The sequence below is a fragment of the Ranitomeya variabilis genome, chromosome 3, assembly GCF_051348905.1.
Source record: "Ranitomeya variabilis isolate aRanVar5 chromosome 3, aRanVar5.hap1, whole genome shotgun sequence".
NCBI lineage: Eukaryota > Metazoa > Chordata > Amphibia > Anura > Dendrobatidae > Ranitomeya > Ranitomeya variabilis.
Genome location: NC_135234.1, coordinates 509,400,165 through 509,421,523, shown reverse-complemented (window position 1 = coordinate 509,421,523; position 21,359 = coordinate 509,400,165). Strand labels below are relative to the sequence as shown.

General features: G+C 44.2%; 1 protein-coding gene across 4 annotated transcripts in view; it reads left to right on the top strand.

The window, feature by feature from the left end:
- OCA2 (OCA2 melanosomal transmembrane protein) overlaps nucleotides 1–21,359 on the top strand; it is a 685,962-nt gene that overhangs the window by 458,634 nt on the left and 205,969 nt on the right. For all 4 annotated transcript variants that reach the window (XM_077296885.1, XM_077296884.1, XM_077296887.1 and 1 more), the window contains one exon: nucleotides 12,284–12,422. In XM_077296885.1, coding sequence (XP_077153000.1) covers nucleotides 12,284–12,422 — 139 coding nt within the window. The remainder of the gene's footprint in view (nucleotides 1–12,283; nucleotides 12,423–21,359) is intronic.

Sequence of the window (21,359 nt, the reverse complement as noted above, 5' to 3'; positions counted from 1 at the left end):
TTGTTCGGTTTGGCCATTTGTCTGAGGATGGAAAGCCGAAGAAAAAGACAAATCAATGCCCATCTTAGCACAAAAGGACCGCCAAAACCTTGAAACAAACTGGGAACCTGTCACACACGATGTTCTCCGGAATGCCATGCAAACGAACCACATGTTGGAAAAATAATGGAACCAAATCAGAGGAAGAAGGCAATTTAGGCAAGGGTACCAAATGGACCATTTTAGAGAAGCGATCGCAAACCACCCAGATGACCGACATCCTTTGAGAAACAGGAAGATCTGAAATAAAATCCATGGAAACATGCGTCCAAGGCCTTTTCGGGACCGGCAAGGGCAAAAGTAACCCACTGGCACGAGAACAGCAGGGCTTAGCCCGAGCACAAGTCCCACAAGACTGCACAAAAGAACGCACATCCCGCGACAAGGAAGGCCACCAAAAGGACCTAGCCATCAAATCTCTGGTACCAAAAATCCCAGGATGACCAGCCAACACCGAACAATGAACCTCAGATATAACTCTACTAGTCCATCTATCAGGGACAAACAGTTTCTCCGCTGGACAACGGTCAGGTCTATCAGCCTGGAACTCCTGCAGCACCCGCCGCAAATCAGGGGAGATGGCAGACAGAACTACCCCCTCTCTGAGAATACCAGCCGGCTCAGGAACCCCAGGAGAATCAGGCACAAAACTCCTTGAAAGGGCATCAGCCTTCACATTCTTAGAACCCGGAAGGTACGAAACCACAAAATTGAAACGGGAGAAAAACCGCGACCAATGAGCCTGTCTAGGATTCAACCGCCTGGCAGACTCTAGATAAGTCAGATTCTTGTGATCTGTCAAGACCACCACGCGATGCTTGGCTCCTTCAAGCCAATGTCGCCACTCCTCGAATGCCCACTTCATAGCCAACAACTCCCGATTGCCAACATCATAATTACGCTCAGCAGGCGAAAACTTTCTCGAAAAGAAAGCGCATGGCTTCATGACAGAGCAATCAGAACTTCTCTGAGACAAAACAGCCCCTGCTCCAATTTCAGAAGCATCAACCTCAACCTAAAAAGGGAGCGAAACATCTGGCTGACACAACACAGGAGCCGAAGAGAAACGACGTTTCAACTCCTGAAAAGCCTCAACGGCCGCAGAGGACCAATTCATCACATCAGCATCCTTCTTGGTCAAATCAGTCAATGGTTTAACAACACTAGAAAAATTAGCGATGAAGCGACGGTAAAAATTAGCAAAGCCCAGAAATTTCTGAAGGCTCTTCACAGATGTAGGCCGAGTCCAATCATAAATAGCTTGGACTTTAACAGGATCCATCTCGATAGTATAAGGGGAAAAAATGAAGCCCAAAAAGGAAACCTTCTGAACTCCAAAGAGACACTTAGATCCCTTTACAAACAAGGAATTAGCATGAAGGACCTGGAACACCATTCTGACCTGCTTCACATGGGACTCCCAATCATCCGAAAAGACCAAAATATCATCCAAATATACGATCATGAATCTATCCAGATACTTTCGGAAGATGTCATGCATAAAGGACTGAAACACAGAGGGAGCATTAGAAAGGCCGAATGGCATCACCAGGTACTCAAAATGGCCCTCGGGCGTATTAAATGCTGTTTTCCATTCATCGCCCTGTTTAATACGCACGAGATTATACGCCCCTCGAAGGTCTATCTTGGTGAACCAACTAGCCCCCTTAATCCGAGCAAATAAATCAGACAGTAGAGGCAAAGGGTACTGAAATTTGACCGTGATTTTATTAAGAAGGCGGTAATCTATACAAGGTCTCAGAGAACCATCCTTCTTGGCCACAAAAAAGAACCCCGCTCCCAATGGTGACGACGACGGGCGAATATGCCCTTTCTCCAAGGACTCCTTTATATAACTCCGCATAGCGGCGTGTTCTGGCACAGACAAATTGAAAAGTCGTCCCTTAGGGAACTTGCTACCAGGAATCAAATTAATAGCACAATCACAATCCCTATGAGGAGGTAGGGTACTAGACTTGGGCTCATCAAATACATCCCGGTAATCTGACAAAAACTCAGGGACTTCAGAAGGAGTGGAGGAAGAAATTGACAATAATGAAACATCCCCATGTACCCCTTGAAACCCCCAACTGGACACCGACATTGATTTCCAATCCAATACTGGATTATGGACCTGCAGCCGTGGCAAACCCAACACGACCACATCATGCAGATTATGCAACATCAAAAAGCGAATATCCTCCTGATGCGCAGGAGCCATGCACATAGTCAACTGGGTCCAGTACTGAGGCTTATTCTTACCAAAGGCGTAGCATCAATTCCCCTCAAAGGAATGGGATGCTGCAAGGGCTCCAAGAAAAAACCACAGCGCCTGGCAAACTACAAGTCCATCAAATTCAGGGCAGCGCCTGAATCCACAAATGCCATAACAGAATAGGATGACAAAGAGCAAATCAGAGTAACGGACAGAAGAAATTTAGGCTGTACAGTACCAATGGTGACGGACCTAGCGAACCGCTTAGTGCGCTTAGGACAATCAGAGATAGCATGAGTGGAGTCACCACAGTAAAAACACAGCCCCTTCTGACGTCTATGTTCTTGCCGTTCAGCTCTGGTCAAAGTCCTATCACATTGCATAGGCTCAGGCCTCTGCTCAGAGGATACCGCCAAATGGTGCACAGTTTTGCGCTCACGTAAGCGCCGATCGATCTGTATGGCCAAGGACATTGATTCATTCAGACCAGCAGGCGTGGGGAACCCCACCATAACATCCTTAAGGGCTTCAGAAAGACCCTTTCTGAAAATTGCTGCCAGGGCACACTCATTCCACTGAGTAAGCACAGACCACTTTCTGAACTTCTGGCAATATACCTCCGCTTCATCCTGACCCTGACACAAAGCCAGCAAAATTTTCTCTGCCTGATCCACAGAATTCGGTTCATCATAAAGCAAACCCAGCGCCAGAAAAAACGCATCTACATTACGCAATGCAGGATCTCCTGGCGCCAGGGCGAATGCCCAGTCTTGAGGGTCGCCACGCAACAAAGAAATAATGATTCTTACTTGCTGAATAGGGTCACCAGAAGAGCGGGGTTTCAGAGCAAGAAACAGTTTACAATTGTTTTTGAAATTCTGAAGTTTAGATCTATCCCCAGAAAACAAATCAGGAATTGGAATTCTAGGCTCCAACATAGGATTCTGAACTACATAATCTTGAATGTTTTGTACCCTTGCAGCGAGTTGATCTACACTAGAGGACAAACCTTGAATGTCCATATCCACACCTAAGTTCTGAACCACCCAGAGTTTAAGGGGAAAAGAAAGGCAAAACACACTGCAGAGAAAAAAAAATGGTCTCAGAACTTCTCTTTTCCCTCTATTGAGATGCATTAACACTTTGTGGGCCAGCTGTACTGTTATGGACCTGGTGGTTAGGTGCACCAGGAATGACCTGATAGTTAAACACGGAATCAGGACGAGCTCTGGGGAAATGGGAACTCTGCTGACCGCAAACCCTACTCCTATCAACACAACTAAAAACAGCCGTGGAGCGTGCCTGACTCTGCCTAGACGCCTCTTCACAGCCTAAGAGCTAACTACCCCTAAAGAAAGGAAACAAAGCCTTACTTGCCTCAGAGAAATTTCCCCAAAGGTAAAAGCAGCCCCCCCACAAGTATTGACTGTGAGATAAGAGGAAATCACAAACACAGGATGAAATAGGTTTTAGCAAAGAGAGGCCAGTCTAACTAAACAGATTGAGGATAGAAAAGAGATCTTTGCGGTCAACACAAAAAGCTACAAAAACCACGCAGTGTGTGCAAAAAATACCCCCGCACCGACTCACGATGCAGTGGTGCCACTCTGCACCCCCAGAGCTTCCAGCTAGCCAGGTAGTTTCATGATAGCAAGCTGGACTAGAACTTAGCAAGAAAAACCATATGTAACAAATGAACAAGCAGGAACTTCGCTTGTGCTGGAGTAGACAGGTCCTCAGAAAGATCCAGGAGAGATCTGAACCAGTACTAGAACATTGACAGCTGGCGTGGAGTTAAATAGAGAATCAGCCTAGCCCCAAACGAGGGCAGCTGGAGAAGGAAACTCAGAACCAGCAGCTCCACTCACAGCCACCAGAGGGAGTCCACGGACAGAACCCACCGAAGTACCATTCATGACCACAGGAGGGAGTTCGAGAACGGAATTCACAACACCAGTCATGCTGAAGGATGTTACAGGCAGCAGATAACTCTCCACGGCGTCTCCAGAATCTGTCATGTCTGTCACATGTGCTCAGTGGGAACCTGCTTTCATCTGTGAAGAGCACAGGGCACCAGTGGCGAGTTGGCAATCCTGGTGTTCTGTGGTAAATTCCAATTATCCTGCACGGTGTTGGGCTGTGAGCACTACCCCATCTGTGTACGTCGGGCACTCAGATCATCCTCATGGAGTCTATTTCTAACCGTTTGTGCAGACACATGCACATTTGTGGCCTGCTGGAGGTCATTTTGCAGGGCTCTGGCAGTGCTCCTCTTGTTCCTCCTTGCACAATGGCTGAGGTAGCGGTCCTGCTGCTGGGTTGTTGCCCTCCTACGGCCTCCTCCATGTCTCCTGGTGTACTGGCCTGTCTCCTGGTAGCGCCTCTGGACACTATGCTGACAGACACACTAAACCTTCTTGCTACAGCTCGCATTCATGTGCCATCCTGGATTAGCTGCACTACCTGAGCCACTTGTACCAACATTCAAAAGTGACCAAAACATCAGCCAGAAATCATTGGTACTGAGATGTGGTCTGTGGTCCCCACCTGCAGAACCACTCCTTTATTGAATGTGTCTTGAGAATTACCAATAATTTAAGTTCTGCAGGTGGGGACCACAGACCACATCTCAGTACCAATGCTTTCTGGCTGATGTTTTGGTCACTTTTGAATGTTGGTTGTGCTTTCACACTCGTGGTAGCATGAGACGGACTCTACAACCCACACAAGTGGCTCAGGTAGTGCAGCTCCTCCAGGATGGCACATCAATGTGAACTGTGGCAAGGAGGTTTGGTGTGTCTGCCAGCATAGTGTCCAGAGGCTGGAGGGGCTACCAGGAGACAGGCCAGTACACCAGGAGAAATGGTGGGGGCCGTAGGAGGGCAATGACCCAGCGGCAGGACTGCTACTTCAACCTTTGTGCAAGGAGGAACAGGAGGAACCTAGCCAGAGCCCTGCAAAATGACCTCCAGCATGCCACAAATGTGCATGTGTCTGCATAAATGGTTAGAAACCGACTCCATGAGGATGGTCTGAGTGCCCAACTTCCACAGATGGGGGTTGTGCTCTCAGCCCAACACCGTGCAGTATGCTTGCCATTTGCCACAGAACATCAGGATTGGCAAATTTGCCACTGGCGCCCTGTGCTCTTCACAGATGAAAGCAGGTTCACACTGAGCACATGACAGACATGACAGTCTGGAGAAGCCATGGAGAGCAATCTGCTGCCTGTAACATCCTTCAGCATGACTGGGTGGCATTTCTTTGGAGGGCCGCACAGCCCTCTATGTGCTCGCCAGAGGTAGCCTGACTGCCATTAGGTACAGAGATGATATCCTCAGACCCCTTGTGAGACCGTATGCTGGTGCGATTGGCCCTGGGTTCCTCTTAGTGCAGGACAATGCCAGACTTCATGTGGCTGGAGTGTGTTAGCAGGTCCTGCAAGATGAAGGTATTGAAGCTATGGACTGGCCAGCCATTCCCCTGACCTGAATACGATTGAACACATCTGGGATATCATGTCTCGCACCATTCACCAAAGTAACGTTACACCACAGACTGTCCAGGAGTTGGCAGATGCTTTAGTCAAGGTCCGGTAGGAGATCCCTCAGGAGACCATCTGCTGCCTCATCAGGAGCATGCCCAGGAATTGTAGGGAGGTCATACAGGCATGTGGAGGCCACATGCACTACTGAGCATCATTTCCTTGTCTTGAGGCATTTTCACTGAAGTTGGATCAGCCTGTAACTTCATTTTCCACTTTGATTTTGAGTATCATTCCAACTCCAGACCTCAGTGAGATATTAGTTGTAATTTACGTTGATAATTTTTAGGTTTTATTGTTCTAAACACAATTCACTATGTAATCAATAAAGATTTACAACTGGAATATTTCATTGTGATATCTAGGATGTGGGATTTTAGTCTTCCCTTTATTTTTTGAGCAGTGTATGTAATTAATGTGTGTGTATATAGCTAGTTGGTGTGTATTTGGTAAATGCTTTACGTATCTACAGTACAGTGATGTCCTCTTATATGTATAAATAATTATTCTGAACTATCTCACCTGCTCATTTGTACCATTTATTAGTAGATCAAACAATTTTTAGTTTCTGCTATCAGTAGTCACATTAAATACTTTGTCACCTTGATACCTTCTGTTCACTTTTGTCTACATCTGTCAGACTTAAAAGGACAACATTTATTTTAAAACCCTGCTTCAAATGCCAAAGTACTGAGCTAATGTCTTTAGAACATTATTTGAATCATAGAACTTTGGGAAATGTAATGAATGTAATCATGCACTTTGTATGTAGGCTTATACAGAAAGTGCCAAACACCACTAATAGGTTCATAAATAATTGCAGTAGTTTTACCTACTAAATAAAATTTATATTTGTGAATGTTTGCCTATATAGTATTTTACATGTGAAAGAAGCAGTTTAAGCTTCGGAGGTGACATTTTAATTTCAACTGCATACTACATTGTATTTTTGTCCCATGGCTTGCAGAAGCTGGTTTAATTGCTCAGAAAGTGTTGTGTATCACATGCCCACCAAGTGAGAGAGAATTCTACATCTATTACACAGGTCAACAAAAAAAAAAAAATTTTCTGGTGTCCAAAATATTTTAATGAATTTGGGGTATTTTTGGGGTGCTGATTCTGAATATGCTATCAGTTTTGCCAGATTGGCTCAAGTTTGAGATTTTTGGTATCTTATTTATAGCACTTGTTGGTAAATGCGACGCATCATCTCATTAATTTCTTTGGATTAGTACTTGAACTGAGCAGTTCTCAATACAGTTTTGTGTTAACCCTCCGTCAGGCGCAATATAGATTCTCGTCAGTTCAGGCTCAATGTGCCTGACAAGCACAGGTCAGAAAACCACCTATAGTAGCTACATATTTCAATTTCAGGACTATAGAAGTAGTCAGTGACCTTCATAGGAATGTATTAAAAGAGATTACACCAAATCAGATGCAAAAAAACCCATTTATTAACCATAAACTTATTAAAACTAAAAGTACCACTTTTCGGTAGTACCGCCAAATAGGCTCCAGTTATCTTTACTTAACTATTGCTTAAATATAAAATTATGGAAAAAAACTTAAAGGATATTGCACTTAGATGTTACTTAATTATTTTCTACTCATCTTCAGTGGTTTCAATTGCAGCAGAAGCAGCACAGGTACACTTAGAAAAGCAAGGCTGGCAGACGAAAGTTGCATGGGAAAGGCAGATTGATACTTTACATATTTTGCAGTCATATTTAGAAAGCCTTCTGAAACCAGATACAAATGAGCAGGTAGTACAACTGCGTCTTTTAGAAGGTGGTAGAGTCGGTGTTTGTTCTGGAACGTCCGTGGGACGATATCTCTTCAACCGGTGTTGCAGGGCAAGGGGCATTCCAACCATCTTTGTACTTCTTAGGCTTAGCTCTCCACTCACCAGTTCATTAGCCAATTGTTTTAGGTACATTCTTCTGCGCATTTGTTTAAGTTCATTACCGAGGTAAATTACTTGTGAGTTGATGCCACCCACATTCAGCATTGTAAAGAAGATTACCATCGGCCAGCGTTTGGTATTTCGACTTACATTGAAATTGCCACACATTTGGTCAGCAGTGTCAACGCCGCTTTTGGTCAAATTATAAAAAGTTATGATTTCTGGTTTCCTTAGCTCCCCAGACTCTGGATCAATGGTGTAATCATTATGTAATGAAGAGACCAAAATCACATTTTTCCTCTCGCGTGGGATGTAAGAAACTAAAATCTTTCCATTACTGAACCCAAACATAGTGCTATACTGTTGTTTGCCTTTTGTATATAGAAAATCTGGCGGCAACTGCCTTTTGTTTTTTCTAACAGTTCCCACATATGACAGCTTTTTCGTTTTTAAAAAATCAATCAGATCAAAGTCAGTAAACCAGTTGTCAGCAGTGATATTTCGACCAGATCCAAACATTGGCTCAGCAATTCTGTTTACCACATCACTAGGCTTGTTGCTCACATTGAAAGGACCTGGTGGCTGTCTTCCACAATAAACTTCCATGTTCATAGTGTACATCATCCTTGCATCAACCATGGCAAAAATTTTAATTCCATATTTGTTTGGCTTCGATGGTATATATTGCCGAAAACCACATCTTCCACGGAAACCTGGAAGCATCTCATCAATAGTGAGGTTTTGCCCTGGGCAATAGCTTTTTTGACAATTCATAATAAATTGTTGAAATATGTCCTGAATTGGTGCAAGCCAGTCATAACCTTTTGGTTCTGTCCGGGTACTTCGATCATCAAAACGGAGGCAACGGTTCAGGACTTTGAATCGTTTCAGATTCATCACAAGGCTGAATTTTTCAATGCCATCACCGTCTGTCCCCCACAGCTCCTCCAAACTTTGCCTATTTGCTCTGAAAGCACCAGCTAGGTATAACAAGCCAATAAATGCCTTGAGTTCAATCACATCAGTGTTTTTGATGTCCCTCTCTCTGGAGAATTGCTCTTTGATTGTGTCAATATACTGGTTAGTGAACCGAACAATAGTTTCCAACATGCTATCTGTAATTAGATTATTCCAACATTCCACTGCAGTTTTAGCTTTTCTAGCACTTCCAATAACTCCAGGAAGGTGTGTAATAATATTGTGGGATTCTCTGCGCTGTTTGTTCTTGGGTGCCTTTTTGTTCCACTTTGTATTTTTATCTTTGCCCAAATAATAAGCTAGATCTGTGTCTGTTTCCTCTGTATCAGTGTCATCACCATCCTGCTCTGTTCCAGAATCAGTGTTACATTCTGCTACCTCATCTTCAGATGAAATGTCACTAGATTCCTCTAAATCCTCAGTTACTGCTGGTTCTTCCTCATCATCTTCTAACAAAAAAATCTTCATTTCTTCTAAATGAAGGGGTTTAGATGAATCATACTGTTTTCTGGCCATTGCAGCAGAAAATCTGAAGCAAGAGAGAAAGAGTATGTGTTAGGGCGCAATGTGCCTTAGAAGCCACCCTCCTTTTGTCTAAGAAAACAGTACTTATGTACACTAACTTAGCATTAATCCTTCATAAAACAAGCTAAATACACAATCGTGATGAATAAAAAAAGAAAATACTAACCTTTCAATTTGTGTTGAAATCAGGCGCAATGTGCCTGAGAAGCCAAAGTGTTGATATCTGCTCACTAGAAGGTCTGCTGAGTCACTGTGATATCAGGTTTCACAGAGCCTGTAGAGTCAGGAGATAACTAGGAGGGGTGGGGTTTTCTGATAAGTGGGCAAGGAGAGAGAAGTGAAACTAATTACTGTGTGCCTGTCAGATCTATTGCGCCTGACGGAGGGTTAATTAGTGTTCTAAAAGTTTGTTCATAGCTTGATTTTTGCACTAACTTTATGTTGTTGTCTGTTTTCCAGTGAAAAGCATGAACTCATCAAGAAGAAGTTGTCTTAACGATCCAGACTCATTCTGTTACATTTGTGGTGAATACACACTGCCAAAACATAGAAGAAACATAACAGACTTCGTAAAAAAAAGTGTATTTTGCCTATTTTGGGGTTATGCTTGGGGACCAAGACAAGTTTTGGGCACCACACATAGTGTGCAAAGCATGTATCGAATTATTACGAAAATGGAGCAAAGGACAAAGAAAAAGCTTCAAATTTGGTGTTCCAATGGTGTGGAGAGAGCCAAAAAATCATCATGATGACTGTTATTTCTGTGCAGTGCAAGGATTCAATAAGCATAAGAAACGAAAATGGGAGTAACGTGGAATCTGCAAGAAGGCCTGTCCCTCATTGTGAAGATGTGCCTGTACCTGTGTTTACCATAAATAAGTCATCATTAGTGTTGAGCATTCCGATACTGCAAGTATCGGGTATCGGCCGATACTTGCTGTATCGGAATTTCCGATACCGAGATCCGATATTTTTGTGATATCGGGTATCGGGTATCGCAACAACATTAATGTAATAATGTGTAAAAAAGAGAATTAAAATAAAAAATATCGCTATACTCACCTGTCCGACGCAGCCGGGACCTCAGCGAGGGAACCGGCAGCGTTGTTTGTTTAAATTTCGCGCTTTTACTTGGTTACGTGAAGTCCCGGCTTGTGATTGGTCAGGGCGGCCATGTTGCCGGGACGCGGACCAATCACAGCAAGCCGTGACGAAATTACGTCACGGCTTGCTGTGATTGGTCCGCGTCCCGGCAACATGGCCGCCATTAACCAATCACAAGCCGTGACGTCACGGGAGGCTGGACATGCGCGTATTTTGAAAAGCGCGCGTGTCCAGCCTCCAGTGACGTCCCGGCAACATGGCCGCCATTAACCAATCACAAGCCGTGACGTCACGGGAGGCTGGACATGCGCGTATTTTGAAAAGCGCGCGTGTCCAGCCTCCAGTGACGTCCCGGCAACATGGCCGCCATTAACCAATCACAAGCCGGGACGTCACGGGAGGCTGGACATGCGCGTATTTTGAAAAGCGCGCGTGTCCAGCCTCCCGTGACGTCACGGCTTGTGATTGGTCCGCGTCCCGGCAACATGGCCGCCATTAACCAATCACAGCAAGCCGTGACGTAATTTCGTCACGGCTTGCTGTGATTGGTCCGCGTCCCGGCAACATGGCGCCGTGACCAATCATAAGCCGGGACGTCACTGGAGGCTGGACACGCGCGCTTTTCAAAATACGCGCATGTCCAGCCTCCCGTGACGTCACGGCTTGTGATTGGTTAATGGCGGCCATGTTGCCGGGACTCGGACCAATCACAGCAAGCCGTGACGTAATTTCGTCACGGCTTGCTGTGATTGGTCCGCGTCCCGGCAACATGGCCGCCCTGACCAATCACAAGCCGGGACCTCACGTAACCAAGTAAAAGCGCGAATTTTAAACAAACAACGCTGCCGGTTCCCTCGCTGAGGTCCCGGCTGCGTCGGACAGGTGAGTATAGCGATATTTTTTATTTTAATTCTTTCTTTTACACATTAATATGGTTCCCAGGGCCTGAAGGAGAGTTTCCTCTCCTTCAGACCCTGGGAACCATCAGGAATACCGTCCGATACCTGAGTCCCATTGACTTGTATTGGTATCGGGTATCGGATTGGATCCGATACTTTGCCGGTATCGGCCGATACTTTCCGATACCGATACTTTCAAGTATCGGACGGTATCGCTCAACACTAGTCATCATGATGATTTTTTGGCTCTCTCCACACCATTGGAACACCAAATTTGAAGCTTTTTCTTTGTCCTTTGCTCCATTTTCGTAATAATTCGATACATGCTTTGCACACTATGTGTGGTGCCCAAAACTTGTCTTGGTCCCCAAGCATAACCCCAAAATAGGCAAAATACACTTTTTTTTACGAAGTCTGTTATGTTTCTTCTATGTTTTGGCAGTGTGTATTCACCACAAATGTAACAGAATGAGTCTGGATCGTTAAGACAACTTCTTCTTGATGAGTTCATGCTTTTCACTGGAAAACAGACAACAACATAAAGTTAGTGCAAAAATCAAGCTATGAACAAACTTTTAGAACACTAATTAACACAAAACTATATTGAGAACTGCTCAGTTCAAGTACTAATCCAAAGAAATTAATGAGATGATGCGTCGCATTTACCAACAAGTGCTATAAATAAGATACCAAAAATCTCAAAAACTTGAGCCAATCTGGCAAAACTGATGACATATTCAGAATCAGCACCCAAAAAATACCCTAAATTCGATGAAATATCTTTGGCACCAAAAATGCTGTTGACCAGTGTTATACTTTTACCACCAGATAAAACCCTGTTGGGCTATTTTTGCTCCCTAGTTTCCTTTCTGCTGTATACTCCTGATATTCAGTGAATTCTAATGTACAAGTAACCAAAAAACATTTTGCTGTTTGCATTTCGCTGTGATATGAACATGTTTTGAATGACTGTCCAGTATGTGAACGACAGTAGTATATGTAATAATACTACAATCTAATTTTGCAATCGAAATTTACTATTTATATTATATTACCTTTTTAACTTCATCCTACAGGTTGTGTGAAGTACTTAATCTTGATCCCCGACATGTTCTGATTGCTGAAGTAATCTTCACAAACATAGGGGGAGCTGCTACTGCTGTTGGGGATCCACCCAATGTGATTATTGTATCCAATCAAGAACTGAGGAAGGTGGTAAGTGGTGAAAAAATAAATATTGTGGATAGGTATTTAAGTCCAAAAATAAACACTCACTTTTATTGCCTTAATATAACTTGAATCTTGTATTACAGAATATATCTGTATTTAATAATAGACAAGTCTATACCTTTTAAATGGGTGTCCCAACTCAAGACCAGAAAATCCTATGTTAGAATGGAGTAGTGTCCAAACTGCTTCACTCCTCCATTCATGGTGTGTGTGGCTGTCAGAAAGAGCTGAAGAAAGTGATAATCTCTGGTAGTCACACACACACACACACACACGCACGCACACAATGGATGGGTGGGGGAGATTTTAACAGAACATTGGACGATTCCTTAGAGGGACCGCAATGGGTACCTGCAGTTGGATCGCCTAAGCTGTGGATAGTTACTAATATACTGAGATGAGACAAGTCCTTCAAATTCTACAATGATAAAACATTGTACTGTATTTTAATGCTTTTTTTACAGGCAATAAAGAAAATAAACTGTGGGACTCACCCAAATAAAACATTTCCATAGAATTTATTACAATTTGCCTAAATTACAGTGGGGTAGCCAATGGAATATTAAGAAATATGTACAACAAACCTTTCACGTCCAGCAAGTGCTTCTTCCTGGTCCCAAGTACTTGATCGTTTGCTAATGAACAACTATTTGGGCAGTGCCAACCAAATCTTCCCAGACACTGTCCAGTGAAGTGTACTTTTTTTCATTCCCATTAAAATCTCCTGTCGAAGGGCCCACTAGTTCTTAATAGGATTTAGGTCAGTTGAGGATGGGGGACAATGTCTTTATGCTTTCATTTTTAAGGCTTTTACTTGCTAGCCATTCAGTGGAATACTTTAAGCATTGTTCTGTACTAAAATGTGTTTGTTTGTGTTTTTTTTTTGTTTAAGACTCAGACTTTTTCCTGTACCTCTGCTTAAAGAAAGTGTCTTCTGAAAACTAGCAGTAACTTTGGGAGTTAAGTCTTAGTCCATTTTAAACAAAAAGGTCCAAATAGCTCATCTTTTAGAATACGAGCACATACCAGTACTCCACCTCCACCTTCGTGTTTGAGTAGAAGTGGAGGTCTGTGCCTGTTATTGATCCAACCACAAGTCCATCCATCTGGTCCATCAATTCACTCACCTCTTCAGTTCATAAAACATTTGAACAATCTGTCAGGATAATTCTTGGCCTAGTATTAATTTTCCAACTTCAGTGTCTTGTTCTGTGGTGGTAGGGTTTCAATTTGCCTTACCTTAGCCATGCATCTGATTGTACTTCTGAGATTGCAGATCTGGAATATGACAGCACTGTAGGATTATGGGTTCCTGGACCCTGGTCGCATGAGGCTTGTTTCTTAAATCTTTGCTTTGACAGTTAGTGTTTACCTCTTTTTTTCCTCTCAACACTTTTTTGTGTAACCCTGTTTGACCATTTGAAGCAACACTTTTGATGGTTTTGTTATCAAGCCCCAACATCGCAGCAATTTCAAGAGTGCTGTATCACTCTGCAAGACTTGGCATTTTTTTAAACTTGCCTAATAAGGATGCATACCTTGGTAAAGGTCGAGGAAGGATGCTGTTATGGGCTGGTATTAAACAGGAGTTAGTTGGACGTTTTCAGGTTGAAGATTAAATCAAAATCTATTTTTAAACCTGCTGCTGTTGTTAGAAGACCCTTACTTCAAGCAGTGGTACAGGAAAAAGTCTACATGTTTGAAGAAAACCATGATTTTTATGTAGTGCATTGCTCCATTACATGCACCAAAGTACTTCAGTGCTTGGCCAGCTATTAAAGGCCTAAAGATGAAAAATGACATGGTTCCCTTCTTCATCTGACTAAAAAGTTGATCGTCAACAGATTAAGAAACTGACAAGTCATAATCCTTCAATCCATGAGTCTGTTATTGAACAGAAGGGTTGCTATATTGTTCACCAATATTTTTTTTTATGTCCAATGTATTTTTTGTACATTGAGCTGTTTGGTTAATATTCTCATTTTAATAGATGAAGATTTATGCTTTTCTTTTAGTCACACAATTATTCTGCACAGAAATAGTTGTTCAATAGTTATGCATATTTTTACATTCTCTTAAAGACAAAATCTTACTCTTACGTTCTTAAATATTCAGGTTTCAGGTTTATTAACTTTTGGATTGATAGCAATAATATTAATGATCAAAAATACAAATTGCATACTTGTCCACACAGTTTATTTCCTAAAGGTATTCCAACAGCAAGATAATTTCCCGCTAAACCATATGAGTCTGTAATTCAGTGAAATATAATCACACTGCTATCTTTTATATTTGTTATGCAGTGCCTGAATATGGAGAAATCCACAATTTTGCAATATGCAAATGAGATGTTAAATAGTTTGTCACACCCAGAGCACTTAATGAAATGCGAAAGCTATTTCCATCTTTAGCTCCTCCTTCTCAAAGTGATCACTTAATGTACCTGTGGATAAGTTTATCTGAGTCACCAGCCTCAGAAATCGCAGGTTAACAGCCGCTCAGATTAGAGACCAGCTCCATGCCACACAGAGTTCTAGCAGCAGACACATCTCTGCAACAACTGTTAAGAGGAGACTTTGTGCAGCAGGCTTTCATGGTAAAATAGCTGCTAGGAAACCACTGCTAAGGACAGGCAACAAGCAGAAGAGACTTGTTTGGGCTAAAGAACACAAGGAATGGACATTAGACCCAGGGGTAATCTGTGCTTTGGTCTCATGAGTCCAAATTTGATATCTTTGGTTCCAACCACCGTGTCTTTGTGCGACGCAGAAAAGGTGAATGGATAGACTCTACATGCCTGGTTCTCACCGTGCAGCATGGAGGAGGAGGTGTGATGGTGTGGGTGTGCGTTGCTGGTGACACCGTTGGGGATTTATTCAAAATTGAAGGCATACTGAACCAGCATGGCTACCACAGCATCTTGCAGCGGCATGCTATTCCATCCGTTTTGCGTTTAGTTGGACCATCATTTATTTTTCAACAGGACAATGACCCCAAACACACCTCCAGGCTGTGTAAGGGCTATTTGACCAAGAAGGAGAGTGATGGGGTGCTACGTCAGATGACCTGGCCTCCACAGTCACCAGACCTGAACTCAATCGAGATGGTTTGGGGTGAGCTGGATCGCAGAGTGAAGGCAAAAGGGCCAACAAGTGCTAAGCATCTCTGGGAACTCCTTCAAGATTGTTGGAAGAACATTTCCGGTGACTACCTCTTGACTACCTCTTGACTACCTCTAGCTGTCTGTGAATGTATACCATGTTTTCTATTCGCCACGACAGCACCCACTGAGAGAGGGGATCCGCCCCTAGGAACAGGAAACCTACAGAGAGATAAAAGGGGCGGCCCCCCCTCGCTCCTCAGTTGGTTTCCTGTTCCTAAAGGGGAACCCACAGAGAAGATTCTCTGAATTAATGTCAAGAGGAAAACTTGCCTGGATGCCGCCTGTGCGTCTCTGCTGAGCAACAGGGGCTCCAGAGCGAGTGGACAGAGTCGGGCGTTCCTGCTGGTTCCCCCCTCATCTGTTGTAGTCGGTGGAGAACAACGATCTCCCTGCTGGGACATCGTTGTAAGGGACGACCGGTGATGCGGTGTGCCTGGGCCGACCGAGTTACCTGGATGCAGGTTTCCGGAGCCAGGTGACGATACCCTCCGGAGTGTGTGGAGCGGTCATCAGCTGTTTCCCCAGTCCCTCAGGTATGGCGGTGACATGGGCAGAAGTAGCGCTTGAAGAGCCGGCCGGCCGAGACGCCGGCGCATGCGCAGTGAAGCCGCATCACGGAAGTAGATCCCTGCCCCTAGGAGGTCAGCAGTCTATTTCCGGGGGAACCGCCATATTGGTTTCCTCTGGGCGGTTTACTCCTTATCCCCCTGGCGCTGCACCAATGGATCAGGTAAAAAAAAAAAAAAAAAAAGGGGGGGGGTGTGTTTAATTCCTGCACTATAAATTGCACATGAGCGGGACAGACAGTGCGCTATCATGTCGTCCCAAGAGGAAGTCTCTGTGCGCCCTATGGAGGACCCACTAGTACCCAGTGGTGAGACCAGGAATAAGAGTAGTGGACGCTCAAAGAGGAGTGATTCCACTGTGAAATCAGGAGGGAGATCGTCCCGTTCCACACCCCAGGCCAGGCAAACCCAGCAACCGGTATATACATGTGCTTCTGGGTGAGTGTTATACAGCTTCAAGAAAGCTTATAGTATTTACTCTGCTTATGTTTTTAGGCAAAGAGGACGGGGAAAACCAAGCACAAACAGTGTGCTATATGTACTGAGCCCCTGCCTGACTCTTACCTTAAAAAGCTGTGTCAGGCCTGTATAAACAACACCTTGCAGCAGGAGGAGTCTGTCAAAATGAATGACATACGGCTTATAATTCGTGAGGAGCTGCAGTCATTAGGAGGAGGCCCCTCTGTTAATGTGGAAAAGAGGAGTAGGAGAATGTCCTCACCTAAAGCTGACACGTCAGCAGAGAGTGGAGAGGTGGATTCGGATGTGTCTCAAACATCTGAATCATCAGGGGAACAGAACTATGTCTGTTTTCCTACTGACGGTGTCAACAACTTAATTAAGTCAGTGAGAAGTACGATGGGGTTGGCTGAATCAAAAGAACCCCAAACGCCACAGGAACTTATGTTCGCTGGTCTTTCTCAGCGGAAGGGCCAGGTATTTCCAGTAAATCAGGCCATAAAAGACCTCGTTAAAAAGGAATGGGGTAAAGGGCAAAAGGGGTTTGTGCCAATACCCTGCAAGAGACGCTACCCCTTTGATGACGAGGATATGGATTCCTGGGCTAAAGTACCGAAAGTCGATGCGGCAGTGGCATCTACATCTCGTCGTTCCTCTTTGCCTGTAGAGGATGCAGGTTCCTTATCCGATCCCATGGACAGGAAATCGGATGCGCTCCTTAAAAAATCATGGGAGGCCTGTGTCACTGCTTTCAGGCCAGCAATCTCAACCACATGTACCAGTAGGTCTATGCTGGTTTGGTTAGAGCAGCTGGACCAAAATATCAAAAACGGTGTTTCTAGAGAGAAGTTACGTGCCTCAATACCCTTGATTAAAGGTGCTGCGGCGTTCATATCCGATGCCTCCGTGGATTCTCTCCGCCTGGCGGCCAGGACAGCTAGCCTCTCCAATACTGCTCGCCGAGCTTTATGGCTAAAAAACTGGAAGGGAGATGCCCAGTCTAGATCCAAATTGTGTGCCATACCCTGTCAGGGTGAGTACCTCTTTGGAAGCGTGTTGGATGAAATTCTCACTAAGGCGGGTGAGCGAAAGAAGGGCTTCCCTAATCCCTTTGTTCCTTCTTACAAAAGGGCATTCAGGAAGCCATCATTTGGCAGAAAGGGAGGCTTCAAAGACCAATGGAGGAACAAAGAGTTCAGGCAAAAGGGCAATTTGTTCAACAAACGTCCCTTCAAACCAGCTGAAAAATTCCGGGAACCCTATTCCACCAGTGGGCGGTAGACTTCTAGGATTTATAAATCAGTGGAATAAAATAACTGTTAATCCATGGGCCATAAAATTAATATCCTCAGGCCTCACCCTAGACTTTATCCGAAAACCTCCGGATTCCTTCCTGCTCACCTCCCTAAAATCTAGACTGCAGCAAGAAGCACTGGAAATAGAAATTAAGTCCCTTCTTACCAAACGGGTTTTAATAGACGTTCCGTCATCTCAAACAGGGAAGGGGTTCTACTCCCCCTTGTTTCTGATTACTAAACCTGACGGATCCTATAGAACTATATTTAATTTGAGAAGACTGAACACGTTCATAAGACCCACAACATTTAAAATGGAATCTATTCGATCAGCCATTAAAAATCTGTTCCCAAACTGTTACATGGTAGTACTGGATCTTAAGGATGCGTATTACCATCTTCCTATACACCAGTCACACCAGCAGTTTCTTCGGGTAGCAGTATTTATAGACGGGCAAATTCGTCATTTACAATATAGGGCAATGCCCTTTGGCCTATCTATGGCCCCTAGGGTCTTTACTAAATTGCTGTTGGAGGTAATGTCCTTTCTGCGATTAAAGGACACTCTGGTCATTCCATATCTGGATGACCTACTAATTGTGGGAAAAAACTCCTTACAGTGTGAACAAAGGTTGGAGGAGGTGGCGTTTTCCTTACAAACGCTAGGCTGGATTGTCAACTGGGAAAAATCCAGACTCCAACCCGTCACTTGTCAGAGATTCCTAGGACTCCTTCTCGATTCAGTGGACCAAATTTGTCGGTTGCCTGATGATAAGAAGTCTTCTATTATTGACAAAGTAGGCCTAGCAATCAAAAGACGTAGTATGTCACTGAGAAATGCCATGTCATTGCTAGGTTCACTGTCATCATGTATCCCTGCGGTTAAATGGGCACAATTCCATACCAGGCGGCTCCAGAAATTCATATTACAGGAGGACATTAAAAATGGGGGACATTTAGACCGAACAATTTATTTAACATCAGAGGTAGTAAACTCTCTTACATGGTGGCTAGATTGGGGAAATCTATCAGAGGGGGTACCATGGGTCATCACCCCTTCTACCATAGTAACCACGGATGCTAGTCCGGAAGGCTGGGGAGCACATTTTGAGGATCAGGTGGTTCAAGGCCTTTGGTCCAGATCAGAATTGGCTAATTCCTCTAATGTAAAAGAATTAAGAGCCATATATTATTCCCTACTCCACTTTCTTCCCCAGCTACGAGGCTCTCACACAAGGGTTCTCTCAGACAACACCTCGGCAGTAGCCTATTTGAATCATCAAGGAGGTACACGGTCAGAAAATCTTATGGAAATCTCATCAAACATCATGACCTTAGCCGAAAGTCATCTGTTGTCCTTATCAGCGGTGCACATCAGAGGCATAGACAACGTGCGTGCCGATTTCCTCAGTCGCCATACCCTTCATCAGGGGGAGTGGATGCTCAGCAGAAAGATTTTCAGGTTGATAACAGACCGATGGGGGGTGCCTCAAATAGACCTATTTGCAACAAGGTCCAACCGTCAGGTCAAAACTTTTGCCTCCCTTTGCAGACTGGACAACCCCGACATATTCGATGCCCTTCAGGTGCCATGGACATACGACCTAGCCTATGCATTCCCTCCATGGAATCTATTACCTATAGTAATAAGAAAAATAAGGGAGGAGGGGGCAAGAGTTCTGTTGGTAGCCCCATTCTGGCCCAAAAGGCCATGGTACTCCTGGCTCAGGGCGATGTCAACTACAGACCCTTGGATCCTGCCTCAGACCAAGGACCTGTTGTCTCAGGGACCGTTTTTCCATCCTCGGGTAAAAGGCATGAATCTGACGGTATGGAATTTGAGAGGCACTTATTAACTCTAAGGGGTTTTTCCAGTGGGCTTATAGATACTCTTATGAAGAGTAGAAAGCCTTCCACTACCCAAATCTATGTCAAGGTTTGGAAAAAATTCCTTCAATTTCATACTGCACAACTTTCCGCTGAAGTACCTATATTTTCAATATTGGAGTTCTTACAAAAAGGACTTGAATTGGGACTGTCTGTAAATACTCTAAGAGTCCAGGTTTCAGCTCTAGGAGCCCTCTTTAGTTATGATGTGGCGGGAGATAGATGGGTTTCTCGTTTTATATCAGCATGTGAACGATCAAAACCTATTCATATACCACAGGTGCCTCAGTGGGATCTATCTCTGGTCCTAGATGCCTTGACACAAAGCCCGTTTGAGCCTCTACATGCGGCCTCATTAAAGAACATCTCGCTAAAAACAATACTGTTAGTAGCGTTAGTATCCGCTAGAAGAGTGAGTGATCTCCATGCCTTGTCAATTGACCCTCCTTATCTATCCGTGACATCTGATAGAATAATTTTAAAAACGGACCCTTGTTATCTCCCTAAGGTAGCCACTAGTTTTCATAGATCCCAGGAGATCTTGTTACCTACTTTCTATGAAGACCACTCGACTCCAGAAGAAGCCAGGCTTCATACCCTAGATGTTAAGAGAACTATTCTAGCCTACTTAGAGAGGACTAGGGACTGGAGGAAGAGTAGGGCTCTCTTTGTGTCTTTCCAGGGAAAAACTAAGGGTTCCAGAGTCACAAAGAACACGCTATCACGCTGGATAAGAGATGCCATAGTCCTGGCGTATAAAGCTGGAGGAAGAGATCCTCCAATACATGTGGGAGCACACTCTACAAGAGCCGTATCGACCTCCTGGGCAGAAAGGGCGAATGTGCCGATAGACCTTATATGTAAGGCTGCAACTTGGTCTTCACCAAATACCTTCTATAGACACTATAGATTAGATCTATCTGCTGCTTCTGACCTAACCTTTGGGGTTTCGGTTCTTGATTCAGTTAACCCACCCAGTATATAGTCTCTGAAAATCTCTCAGTGGGTGCTGTCGTGGCGAATAGAAAATACCGGATTACTCACCGGTAATGCTCTTTTATAGAGCCCACGACAGCACCCATTCAAATCCCTCCCTTTTCTTTATTTAGTTGCACGTGGTGTCTTAGTAGGGAGTTGTATATAATAGAGTAATATGAGATGAGGTTGTAAATATGTATATATGCCTAAACCTGTTAAACTAAAAAAACCTGGCGGCGGTTCCTCCTTTTTCTCTGTAAAACAACTGAGGAGCGAGGGGGGGCCGCCCCTTTTATCTCTCTGTAGGTTTCCTGTTCCTAGGGGCGGATCCCCTCTCTCAGTGGGTGCTGTCGTGGGCTCTATAAAAGAGCATTACCGGTGAGTAATCCGGTATTTTGGCATAGGTGGTTTTCCTTTATTGGATGCTGCCCTTCCCGTGGTTGTTCTTTCCCGGTGAAAGACCTGGCTATTCATTGCTTGCATTGAGAAACACGTGATGGTGTCTCCGTGGCTTTTCTACATGCATTTGCATATTTCCCTTTAGGGATGGGGGCAGTGTTCTGGATCACTGCGT